The following is a 13,611-nucleotide window of genomic DNA, read 5'->3' as shown; positions in this document are numbered from 1 at the left end:
TGCATTCTCTTATATGCACACAAGCACACATACACACATGCATTTACATAATCAAGCACTCATGTGGACCGTCTCTCATACACACGGTCTCTCTCCGGTGCACACACATCCCCCACACTCTCACCCACAGACGCGCCCTCTCACAGGCTTATAATCCATCAAACCCACACTTTGCCAAGCATGCACACACACAAACCCTCTCTCATGCACATGCACACACTCTCTGTCTCATGCACACACACAGACATGTAAGTGAATTTGCATTTGCAGAATTATATTTGGAGATACGTTCTGCTTTGCTCAAAAAGCTCACAATCCGCAGGCAGTCAATCCATGTAATATTTTACAAACCTTGGGGAAATGGAACCAGTCTGACTCAAAATTGGGAAAGCGCCAGCCTCGAACCTTACATCTTTCATGCATTGTGTGGGGCGAGATGTCACCTCTTTTTATAGACCCATAAATTATCTCAAGAATGTGTCTTAAATGAAGTTCTGGGATTGACATATTAATGAACGGAACCATGCAACCCGATTTAAAAGGTGAAAGACGGAACAACAATCTAGGTTTGTTCAATATATCATTTCAGTTGCATGACTCTGTAATCTTTTGCTTTAAATTCTGTGTTTTATGATACTGCTCCATAGCTATCTCATGAAGGAGCAGTGCATCGAAAACTAGTGCTTCCAAATAAACCTGTTTGACTATAACCTGGTGTTGTGTGATTTTTAACTTTATTTCTAGTAAGCACAACCCCACCTCCCACTGTTGCTGCCAGTAAACGTTGCAATGCTGATGAAATGACGCAGTACCTGCAGAGATGAACAACTTAACAGTCTGTAATGATACTAGCAATTGATTCACTGCTCCTTCTGATAAAAGACATTGAAAACTTAACGCTGGAGGCTGAAAGAAATGAGCAGCTTTAAAACAAAAACCCATTGGATCCCAGACATTTCAACGTCTGAGTCCGAGAGTAAGTTCAGGGAGCTTTTATTGTGGTTGAAAATGTGTTGCTGGTTAAAGCACAGCAGGTTAGGCAGCATCCAAGGAATAGGAGGACCCAGCTTTGTTACAGTTTCAAATCTCCCCGGCAAAAAGGCGTTCAAAAAGGAGCTTTTAAAAATCTGAAACAGCTCAAGCTCCAAGCGCACTCACTCCCCAACCCATCCAACCCACCCCCACTTGCTTTACTATTGGTCAGCACTGAGTTGTCCCTTTGTAATTGGATCCTTGGGACAGCCTTAACTTGTAGGCAGTATTGCCTCACTCAGCTATTTCAGCCGATACACTGTATTTCTCCCGCTCATTTGCCAGGGCAGGGGTAGTCAACCACACTGCTGTGTCAAGAGTTATGTGTAAGCCAGACCGGGTAAAGGATGCAGCTGGAACGACTGAGTGAATCCTCTCCTGCAACAGCAGTTTCCTTCCCAAAAGAGGACGTGAGTGAATCAGATAGGGTTTCATTTCCACCCTAAAATGGTTTCATCATTAGCTTCTGAACTCCAGATTTCTGACTGAATTGCAATGCTGCCGCGGCGGGATCCGAATCCGGAAGCCCCCAGGACTGGGTTGATGGTCCAGTCAATGTTGGCACTGGGCCGTCCCTCCTTCAAGCCCCCTGCGATGGCACGTCAACTCACTGGTGCCTCCGCAGGCTGGGTGGAGCTGGGCACTGACAGCAGGTGAGCGGCCACTCCCCGGGATGGCCCCGCTGGTGGGTCAGCAGGCCGGAAGAATCGATCCCTTCCCACACACGGAGCAGGTGAATGACCTCTCCTCAATATGGAGCTGCTGGTGATTCAGCAACGCAGCCGAGCAAGTGAATCCCTTCCCACCCAAGGGGCAGGTGACTGGCTTCGCCCTTGTGTGGATCTGTTGGTCCGTCTGCAGGTTCCCCACCTGACTGAGCCCCCTCCCACACACGGGGCGCACTAACGCCCTCTTTCCCCTGTGGACTGGCTGTTGCATTGGCAGGTTGCACATCTGACTGAAGCCTTTCCTGCACTCGGGGCAGGTTAACAGTCTCTCTCCGTGTGAACCCGCTGGTGGGTCAGAAGGGTCGAAGATTCGATGAATCTCTTCCCACACAAAGAGCAGATGAACAACCTCTACCCAATGTGAATGCTTTTGTGGGTTTCAAGCATCGAAGGGGAAGGGAATCCTTTCCCATAGTCCCCACACCACCACATTTCTCCATTGTGTGTGTGTTGTGTGTGGGGGTGTGGGGGTGGGATGGGGGTGCGGGGTGTGTCATTGTATTGCTCTGGGTTCGCCAGTCAGCTGCAACTACAAACAGAACAGGAATACAGTCTCTGGTCTCTGATGGTGTGATTTTTATCCCCCAACCTGAGTAAAACGATTTTCACAGTTAGTGCCCTCAATCTCCCTCACTGGGGTATCTATGTCTCAATGCTCTTTCTGCCACACCAGTATCCAAAAGCTCTCAAGCTAACAAAAACATTTATTCTCAACTTGAATGGCTGCTGATATTCAGGTCCCAATGAAACAAGTGGCTCTGTCAGAAGTTGACGTATCATTTGCTTTCAGATTTCTTTCTGCATGATTCCTGCAAAAAAAAAGCAAAATATGTGATCACTGTCAGTACAGTTAAAGAAACATAACATAGGTGATAATTCCTGTAGATTGCCTGATGCCTGCTGATCACATATTATCCAGCACACAGAAACCTGAAAACCCTCATGCAGCCAGATACCTTAAGTGTATATGGAGGATCATGCATGGAAACGTCATTTCGGTGACAATGACCTGGAACAAGTTACCTACAAAGGTGCTGGAAATGGAGCTGAATCAAGGACATGACAATGAAATGTCAAGGCTGCTTGAGAACAGAAAGCCAGTAAAGTTGCTGAATGATTTCCTTCTGTCCTATTCAATGAAAAAGATGACGTAACTCCATTACTGCATTAGATTGTGAAAAATAATAGCCATGAAGCTTTTCCAACAGCGAATAATATCAGACATACACCATATGAAACAACGCATATGTACATTTTATATTACTGTGCTAACCATTAAATACTGTTCAGTTCCATGAGAAACTACCCTTTTAAATGTGAAAATGATGAAAGAAGCGATCGTTTTCCAAGCTGCAAATTGTATTCAAATAAACATATCAAACTGAGGGAAAAAAATATGAAAAATTCCTTGAAGAGGGACACAGCATCTGAGCACCTTTGCAGAGTCTGCTCCCTCCCTGGATTCACTCCAGTTGCTCCAGGTGAACAGCTCCCTCCCTCCCAGAATGAGGAATGGAAAAGGGAGAGACATTGCTTTGCTCCCAGATGTTGCCCAGAGGGAGGGAGCTTCACTCTGAAACTGACAGGGCTGCATCTGACGTGCACAATGGCGGGCGGAGACCTCCTGAAGGAGCCAATAGGAACCGCGGTGTCGGCTGGTGACGCCCCATTTTCCGAACTGCTTGTTCGCCATTGGCCAGCCGCCCTCCGTCGCATCCCCAATAAAGGGCTTTTGCCCGAAAGGTCGGGTTTCCCGCTGCCTGACCTGCTGCGCTTTTTCAGCACCGCTCTGTATCTTGACACCGTCACACAAGCCTATTGTCCGCCGTGCCTGGAGATTGACCAATGGGAATCTCAGGAGGACCGGAAGGAGCCTGGACCTCCTGCCAATCAGAGCTCGCCTATGGCCTGAATGCGGAAGTTGGACCGTGAGTTTCTGAAGCTGCTGATGCTCTTCTCTCTCTGAAGGAGTATTGATCTTGACCCCAGACTGTAACATCCTTCCTTTGTCCAACATATCTGTGAGTATAACTCTCTTTTCTCACCCCTTTTTCATTTTTTTTCATTCTGGGGTTCAATTGTTGACTTGCTAAAAGGGAATGAAATGAATTCAGGAATGGGGGTAGACTCTGGAAAGGTTTGCTTTGTCTCTGTATTGAAGACATTGACAGGCTTTGCTTCCTTCACTTGGTAGATTCATTTGTTTGGTTAATGCTCTCAATTAAAGAGGTGGGCTTCCCCCAAGAGATGGTTCGCATTTAACAGCACAGCAAATTATAATTAGTTGCTTGGCAGTACAGTTATAGAGTCACAGTCATAGAATCACACAGCACGGAAACAGATCCTTTGGTCCAACCAAACCATGCCAAATATAATCCCAAACTAAACCTGCCCTACCTGCCTACTCCTGGCCCATATTCCTCCAAACCTTTCCTATTCGCTTACTTTTCCAAACTTCTTTAAATGTTGTAATTGTACTCTCATCTTACACTTCCTCGGCAAGTTGGTTCTGCACGTCAACCACCCTCTGTGTAAAAAAAATAATTGGCCCTTGTGTTTTTTAGATTGCTCTCTTCTCACATTAGAAATGTGTAATCCCCACATCTTGGGGAAAAGACAACTACCATTAACTCAATCTATATCGCTCGTTATTTTCTTAACTTCTTGCCTCGCTACATACCTTCCAGTGAAAGAAAGGCCCAGCCTTTCTTCAAACCTTCCATACCCGGCAACATCCTGATAAATCTCTTCCGAATTCTCTCCAGCTTGATATCCTTCCTAAAACTGGGTGACCAGAACTGGACACAGTGTTCCAGAAGAGGCCTCACCAATGTTCTGCAGGACCTCAACATAACGTCCCAACTTGGACATCCAAAGGATTGTGCAGTGACGGAGTGTCCTCCAAACGCCTTTTTAAGCACCCTGTCTATATGTGACGCAAACCTCAATCTTGAACCTTGCTGAACAAAGGCACACTGTTGAAACTTGGCATCTTGCTGTGATCAGCCTGGTTGGAAGATACTAAATCTCAAAAGGGCTGATATTGCACAAGAAGCATGCTGACAATGATTGGTCTTAAAGTGGATTCTGGTCAACACTTTGCCATAGAGATTGTAGCAGAGAACAGTGTACAGTATTTCCAAGTTTCACATCTGTAAACTTTCCAATTCTGCACTGGGGTTTAGAAGCACGTGAGTTGAGTGTGTGTTGCTGGAAAAGCACAGCAGGTCAGGCAGCTTCCCGACTCGTTAGAAGAATGAGAGATGACCTTATTTAAACCAATAGAATTTGGAGGTGGGTATGGGGCTTGTCAGGGTAGATCCAGATAAAGTGCTCCCTTGTCAGGGAATCTGGAACTCGACTCAGATTACAAATAAGAGGTATCCCATTTCAGGCAGAAATGAGGAATATATTTTCTCTTGTTAGTTTTTGCAATGCTCCCTCACAGGGAGTAATAGAGGTTGGCTCTTTGAATGTATTCAAGGCTGAATTGAAGAAAATTTTGAGTGACTAGGGAAAAAAAGGTTATGGAGAACAGGCAGGAAATGAAGTTAGGGCCACAGCAGCACAGACATGATCTTGTGTAATTGCAGAGCAAGCCCATGAGCTGAATGGCCCACTCCTGGTCCAATCTCTTACAACCTGTGTCCAGGGCAGGAAGAGACTAGTAAAAATCTGTCAGTCGATGTGAATCAGTATTTTTAGGAGAATTTGGAGCGGGGACAGTAATAGCTACAGCAGGGTGAGAATGGAGGAAGACTGGTGCATGGAGATCCCCACGTTTGGGGGAAGAAGAGGAGAAAGAATGCTCCACAGGAACGAGGATTGTCTGTTTGGAATTTCTATCCTGTGCAGATGGTAATGGTTTATATAATCACCTTTCTCAGGATATGAGAAGGGAAGGAGTTGCAGACAGAAACTGCAAAACACGATCTGATGGAGACAATCGATTCATTGCCATAGGAATATCATCAGTCTTTGAATCTCACACGATGTTTTATTTCTCTTCTGTTCTGTCTGCTTTGCAAGGTTTCAAACATCAGAGAGACTGAGGCGCCCAGACCCGAGTGAGAGTGTCCCAATGAACTGACTGTGGGAAGAGCTTTAACCAGTTACGCAGCCTGAAATGGCAACACCCCATTCGCAGCAGCAAGGGACATTCCGTGTGTGAGTGGTCTTCCAACCGATTGTCGAAGCTGGAGAGAGACAAGGATTCCCACGTCATGGAGAAACCGTGGAAATGTGGGGACTGTGGCAAGGAATTCAAATTCCCGTGTCTGCTCGAATCCCATCGCCGCGGTCACACCGGGGAGAGGCCGTTCACCTGCTCAGTGTGCGGGAAGGCGTTCGTTCAGCTGTCCACCCTGGTGACCCACCAGCGGGTTCACACCGGGGAGAAGCCGTTCACCTGCTCAGAGTGTGGGAAGGGCTTCACCCGGCTGTCTACTTTGCAGGCCCACCAGCACATTCACACCGGGGAGAGGCCGTTCACCTGCTCCGTCTGCGGGAAGGGCTTCATTGATTCGTGTGGCCTGCAGAGACACAAGCGGGTCCACACCGGGGAGAGGCCATTCATCTGCTCCGTGTGTGGGAAGGGCTTCACCCATTCGACCGCCCTGCTGACCCACCAGCACATTCACACCGGGGAGAGGCCATTCTCCTGCTCCATCTGCGGGAAGGGCTTCACGGATTCCTCCGCCCTGCAGATACACCAGTGGGTTCACACTGGGCAGCGGCCATTTACCTGCTCCGTGTGTGGGAAGGCCTTCAGTCGATCATCCCATCTGCTGAGACACCTCTCCAGTCACACCAAGTAGAGAATTTTTAAATCCTTTGTGTGGGTGTGACTTGTATTAGTATTCAAGAGAGCACCCATTCACTGATCAGTTGAGCATCTATTAAGAGACCCTTAATGATTCGGAACATGCAGTGACATCAAGAGGTGTATACCTGAAATGTTTGAAGGAATTTGGGTTGGAAAGTGTGCCATTATAGGAAGCACAGCAGGTCAGGCAGCATCCTAGGGGCAGGAGTGTTGACATTTTGGGCACAAGCCCTTCATCACGTTCCAGCGCCACACTTTTTGACACTGACTTTCTAGTATCTGCAGTCCTCACTTGCTGTGAGCCTGTGACAAAATCTACCCCATGTAAAGATTGGCTCCGGTTTCTCCCTTCCAATGAGGCTGTCAGGATGATTACGTGGGAAACAGCGAAAGTTCATCGAGTGCTGAAGGTTGGACAATTGGGAAAAATAAAGTTTCTGATGGTGGCTTACAACCCTGGTAGCTTTTGTGAGAAATGCCCCAAGGTATTTAGACATTGTTGAGGTTTGGTGACCAACTGAGGTTCCCATGGTCTGAGCCACACAACAAGTGGCAGCGTGGAAGAAGGGAATGTGGAGATGGGTTACATCCCTGCCATACAGCCACAGAACTCAACTGCACAGAAGTAGACCTTTCAGTCCAACACATCCATGCCGACTGGATATCCCAAATTGGTGAGGCCACTTCTGGAATACTGTGTTCTGCTCGAGTCTCTCTGCTTCAGGAAGGGTTTTAAACTTAAACAATTCAGAAAAAGTTTACAAAGATGTTGCCAGGGATGGAGGGTTTGAGGTAAAGAGAGAGGATGAATGGGCTGGGGCAATTTTCTCTGGAGCATCAGAGGTTGAGGGGTGACCTTATAGAGGTTTATAAAATCCTGAGGGGCATGGATATGGTGAATACCCAATTGTTTCCCCAGGGTGGGTGAGTCCAAAACTAGAGGGTGTAGGTATAAGGTGAGAAGGGAAAGATTTAACAGGGGCCTAAAGGCCCTAAACACCTTCCTTTGGACTCACCCCCTCTTCCCTTGCTACAAGTGAACAGTGTTCCCCTCCCCCTCCCTCCTCCACTCCACCCCACCCCCAGGACAAAGAATGGAAAGGGGGAGACATTGCTTTGCTCCCAGATGTCCAGAGGAGTTTGGAGGTCATGTTGTGGCTGTACCGATGTTGGTTCAGCCGCTTTTGGAATATTGCATACAATTCTGATCCCCTTCCCAATGGAAGGGATGTTGTGAAACTTGAAAGAGTTTGGAAAAGATTTACAAGGATGTTGCCAGGGTTGGAGGATTTGAGCTACAGGGAGAGGCTGAACAGGCTGGGGCTGTTTTCCCTGGAGTGCTGGAGGCTGAGGGGTGACCTTAGGGGTTTATAAAATCATGAGGGGTATGGGTAGGGTAAAAACATTGGGACACAGACTTTAACCTCACCTTCAATGCATTATCTGAGCTGAAATGGCACCTATTAAAGCTATTTTGAGAATGGAAAAGACTTACAAATGAAAGAACCATTAATATTACATTCCAGAACAATAGTCTAGTGCAATGCAGGGCGGCTGACCAATGGTGGACAGCCGTGTGGAGCATGGGATGTCAGCGGCCAGCACCGTGGCTTCTATTGGCTCCTTCAGGATGTACCCCGCCCTGACCCATCCCATAGATATCACACCGCAGAGGTAGCCCTGTCGGTTTCAAAGTGAAACTCCTTCCCTCTGACGAACATCCGAGAGCAAAGCAATGTCTCCTCCTTTGCATTCCTCATTCTGGGAGTCATGATTTGGAGATGCCGGTGTTGGACTGGGGTGTACAAAGTTAAAAATCACAGAACACCAGGTTATAGTCCAACAGGTTTAATTGGAAGCACACTGATGAAGGAGCGATGCTCCGAAAGCTAGGTGATAGTGGAGGACAGAATTTATAGCAAAAATTCTGTGTGATTTAACTGAACTTACTTGTGGGCGGCACAGTGGTTAGCACTGCTGCCTCACAGCGTCAGAGACCCGGGTTCAGTTCCCGCCTCAGGCAACTGACTGTGTGGAGTTTGCATGTTCTCCCCGTGTCTGCGTGGGTTTCCTCCGGGTGCTCCGGTTTCCTCCCACAATCCAAAGATGTGCGGGTCAGGTGAATTGGCCATGCTAAATTGCCTGTAGTGTTAGCTAAGGGGCAAATGTAGGGGTATGGGTGGGTTTCGCTTTGGCGGGTCGGTGTGGACTTGTTGGGCCGAAGGGCCTGTTTCCACACTGTAAGTAATCTAATCTAATCTTATACATTGAGAAATACCTTGATTGTCTGTTGAGTCTTTCATCTATTCAAATACCATGATAGTTTCACTTCTTTCATGTGTAAATCACAAAACTTTTTTAAAGTTGCATTTTCAGGTTAGCTGTAACTTTTTTAAAAGAAAAAGTTTTGTGATTTACACATGAGGTGAAACTATTATGGTATTTGAATAGATGAAAGACTCAACAGACAATCAAGGTATTTCTCACTGTATAAGTTCAGTTACATCACACTAAAGTTTTGCTATAAATTCTGTTATGATCGAGCCCTCCACAACCACCTGATGAAGGAGCATTGCTCCGAAAGCTAGTGTGCTTCCAATTAAACCTGTTGGACTTGAACCTGGTGTTGTGTGATTTTTAATTCTGGGAGAGGGAGAGAAGGAGAGCACTGTTCACTTGTGGCAACTGGAGTGACTGCAGGGAGGGAGCAGACTCTGCAAGGGTGTTCAGATGCCCTCTGCCCCTCTTAAAGTATTTTCATTTTTTCCCCTCAGTTTGGCACATTTATTTGAAAACAGTTTGCACCTTAGAAAAAGATTGCTTGTTTTTACATGCTCACAATTAAGAGTAGTTTTTCATGGAATGGAGCAGCATTTAAGGGATTGGCTCATTAATATAAAATGGCAATGTATGTCGCTTCATGTGGTGTATATCTGATATTGTTGGCTGTTGTAAAAGCTTCATGGCTATTATTCTTCACCTTCTAATGCAGTAATGGAGTTATGTCCTGTATTTCTTGTCATCTTTTTTTCATTGAATAGGACAGAAGGAAATCATTCAGCAACTTTACTGGCTTTCTTTTCTCAAGTAGCCTTGACATGTCCATGATTCAGCTCCACTTCCAGCACCTTTCTCACAGCTTGTTCCAGGTCATTGTCACCTAAATGAAGTTTTCCTCCATACACACTTATGGCTATGTGAGGGTTTTGTGTCCTGGATAATGTGTGACCAGCAGGTATCTGGCAATCTACAGGATTAGATTAGATTACTTACAGTATGGAAACAGGCCCTTCGGCCCAACAAGTCCACACCGACCCGCCGAAGCGCAACCCACCCATACCCCTACATTTACCCCTTACCTAACACTACGGGCAATTTAGCATGGCCAATTCACCTGACCTGCACATCTTTGGATTGTGGGAGGAAACCGGAGCACCCGGAGGAAACCCACGCAGACCCAGGGAGAGTGTGCAAACTCCACACAGTCAGTCGCCTGAGGCGGGAATTGAACCCGGTTCTCAGGCGCTGTGAGGCAGCAGTGCTAACCACTGTGCCACCATGCCGCCCACATTGTCACCTATCTTATGTTTCTTTAACTGTACTGACAGTGATCATTTATTTTGCAATTTTTCTTTTTTTTTGTAGGAAGAAATCTGAAAGCAAGTGATACATGAACTTCTGACAGAGCCATTTGATTCATTGGGACTTGAATATCAGCAGCCATTCCAATTGAGAAGAAATGTTTGTTTTTGTCTGCTTGAGAGATTTTGGATACTGGTGTGGCAGGAAGGACACTGAGGCACAGATACCCAAGTGAGGTAGATTCAGGGCACTGACTGTGAAAGGCACTTGGATGATTTTTTTCAGCTTGGGGCATCAAAATCACACCACCAGAGACTGTGAACCTGCTCTGTGTGCGGGAAGGATTTGTTGATTCTTCCACCCTCCTGACGCGCTAGCAGGTCATCATTGGGGAGAGGCCATTCACCTGCCCAGAGTGTGGGAATGTACTCGGTCTAATGTGCAACCTGTGGACACACCAGCAGACCCACACTGGGGGAGAGGCCGTTCACCTGCTGTTAGTGCTTCACCAGCTCCTCCCACCTCCAGAGGCACCAGTGAGTCCATGTGCCATCGCAGGGGGATTGAAGGAGTGACGGCCAAATGCCATTACCAACTGGACGATCAACCCGGTTCTGGGCATTCACTGGTTCGAATCCAACTGTGGCAGATTGTGGAATTGGAATTCAGTCAGAAATCTGGAGTTCAGCATCTAATGACAAAACCATTTTTTGGGGGAGGGGGGCGGGGACAAAAACCATCTGATTCACTCCTTCCCATTTTAGGGAAGGAAACTGCCGTTGTGAGAGAGGATTCACTCAGTCATCCCAGCTGCATCCTTTACCCGGTCTGGCCTATACGTGACTCCAGACCCACAGCAGTGTGGTTGACTCTTGACTGCTTCCCCCGGCAAATGATCGGGGAGAAATTTACCTGGATACAGTGTGTAGGTTGAAATTGCTGAGTCCGGCAATATTTGCTACAGGTGAAGGCTGTGCCAAGGATCCAATTACAAAGGGACAACTCAGTGCTGATCAATAGTAAAGCAAGTGGGATGGGGAGCTGTTGGAAAAAGAAGCTATGTTTTGTACACCTTTTAGCTGGGGAGAGCTGAAGATGTAACAAAGTTGGTTTGCAATAATTATTACCTGAACTTCCCGTCAGACTCAGACATTGAAAGCTGTGAGATCCGAAAGGTTTGTATTTTTAAAGCTGCTCGTTTCCTTCAGCCTGCAGCACTGTTTCCAGTGTCGTGTATCAGAAGGAGCAGTGACTGAGGAGCTGGCATCATTAGAAACTGTAAACTTTTCACCCCTGCAGATTCTGCCTCATTTCGTAGGCATTGTAAAGTTTACTCTCCACAGCTGGATGGGTGGGCTGTATTCACCAGAAACCGATTTAAAAAGCACACAAAGTGCAACAGCTTTATTATAAGCACAAGCTTTCGGCGCACTGCCCCTTCATCGGGTAGCTGTGGAGCAGGATCATAAGACACAGAATTTACAGCAAAAGATCAACGTGGGATACAACTGAAATTTATATATTGAACAAACTTGGATTGCTGTTAAGTCTTTCATCTTTTAGAATGGATCGCAGGTTACCGTTTATTAATATGTAAAGCCCAGAACTTCTCAAGTCACATTCTTGGGATAACTTAAGGTTTTTAAAAAAAAAAGTGACATCTCAGCTCAGACAATGCATGAAAGGTGTGAGGATAGAGTCTGTCTGTATCCCAATTGTGAGTCAGACCGGTTTATTTCCAAAGTAGGAATTTATGAAATACTACACAGATTGACTGCCTGTAGATTGCGTTTTTGAGCAAAATAGAATACGCCTGCAAATGTAAATTCTCCCCATAATGTGTGTGTGCGTACAAGAGAAATACTGTTTGCGTATGTGCATGCTTGGTAAATTGTATGTGTGATGGAGTGTAAGCATGTAAGAGTGTGTGGGTGAGTGTGAGAGCTGTAGGTGTGTATCTGAGAGGGTATGCACAAGTGAGTGTGAGTGGTAGTTGGGTCACTTGTAGTGTGACATGGACCCCAGGTCTCAGTTGAGGCCATCCTTGTGTGTTTTAAACTTGGCTAACAGTTCCTGCTCAGCCACGAGAAACCGTTAAGCAGTTACACAGCACACATTGGAGAGGGCAGGGTGGGACTTGTCTTTCCATTTGCAGATTGTGGGAGGAACTGGATGCTGTGATCCACGGCAAATGCGTGATGGAGGACCTTGGGCTCAGAGATGGAGCTGGAAGGCAGGGCGTAAAGGGGGCAAGGTAACCTCCCAGCACCAGGGACCTGGGTTCGATGCCATCCTCTGGGGACTGTCTGTGTGGACTTTGGCACATTCTGCCCCTTGTGTCTACATGGATTACCTCTGGGTGCTCCGGTGTCCACCCACAATCGAAATATCTGCAGCTTAGGGTGGATCGGCCATGCTAAGTGATGTGCAGCCTCGGGTGGATTAGCCTTGGGCAATTGCAGAGTCTGGGTGAGGATGCTGTTTGGAGGGTCGGTGTGAATTCGATGGGCCAAAAGGCCTGTCAGGATTATGTGATTTTACTGCCTTAGCCATATGTATATTGAGAAATTATTGTCCCAAAACTACTGTGGGAGGAGTGGGTTCCAATTCATGGGACACTAATAGCAGTCCTGGGGAAAGTCGGATTTGTACTGTCTTCCCCCCCCACCCCCCACCCTTCCTCTGTTCCGTCGTCCATTCTCCCCCCCCCCCCCCCCCGCGCCCATTCTCTCTCTCCCCACACTCTGCATCCCCTCATTCTCTCCCCCGAACCCTCTGCCACCATTCCATTATCCCCCACTCCCCATTTCCCCATTCTCTAACGCCCCACCCTCTGTCTCCTTGTCCATTTTCTCTCCCTTCTCTTCTTCCCCCCCCCCCCCCCCCCCCCCCCCAAGTGCTTTGTCTTTGATCACTTATCAAGCCCTTCTAAGTGGAAAGAGACTGGATATTGAAGAGACTGGAGATTGATGACTGTAGCTGGGAGACCGGGTGTGCAAGAAATAGCTGATTTTTAAAATTGAGAATTTCTCAAATGATATATTCAGAAACATCATTAAAGTCTGAACGCATGTCTTTTTTGAAAAAAAAAGCTGCAGAAATCTTTCTGAAACTTGCATGCAAGTACATGCAGTTAGGGCACAGTTCAGGACAGGCTGTAAGGGGTGAATGGCCTTTTTCTAGTCTGGTGGAATTGGTTCCAATTGTATAGAAAGAGTCAGAGTTGTAGAGCGTGGAAGCAAACCCTTCGATCCGTGACGACTTGATATCCTAAATTAATCTGGTGACCCATTTGGCCCACATACTTATCTTTCCCCTCTAACCCTAAACCTTCCTGTTCATGTAGCCATCCAGCAAATGTTGCAATTGTACCAGCCTCCACAAATTCCTTTGGCGAGACCTAGAGGGTGGTACGTGTATGGAATGAACTGCCAGAGGGAGTAG

The 13,611-nt window shown here is 46.9% G+C and overlaps 1 protein-coding gene across 1 annotated transcript in view; it reads left to right on the top strand.

Annotated features, from left to right (window-relative positions):
• Positions 1–13,611, top strand: part of LOC132807074 (zinc finger protein 271-like) — an 81,989-nt gene that overhangs the window by 49,055 nt on the left and 19,323 nt on the right. Inside the window, exons 4-5 of the mRNA XM_060821376.1 lie at positions 3,347–3,666; positions 5,861–6,543. Of these exons, the coding sequence (XP_060677359.1) occupies positions 3,347–3,666; positions 5,861–6,543 (1,003 nt within the window). The remainder of the gene's footprint in view (positions 1–3,346; positions 3,667–5,860; positions 6,544–13,611) is intronic.

The sequence above is a fragment of the Hemiscyllium ocellatum genome (genome assembly GCF_020745735.1).
Source record: "Hemiscyllium ocellatum isolate sHemOce1 chromosome 27 unlocalized genomic scaffold, sHemOce1.pat.X.cur. SUPER_27_unloc_1, whole genome shotgun sequence".
In the NCBI taxonomy this organism is placed as follows: Eukaryota; Metazoa; Chordata; class Chondrichthyes; order Orectolobiformes; family Hemiscylliidae; genus Hemiscyllium; species Hemiscyllium ocellatum.
This window is presented reverse-complemented; position numbering and strand designations above follow the sequence as displayed.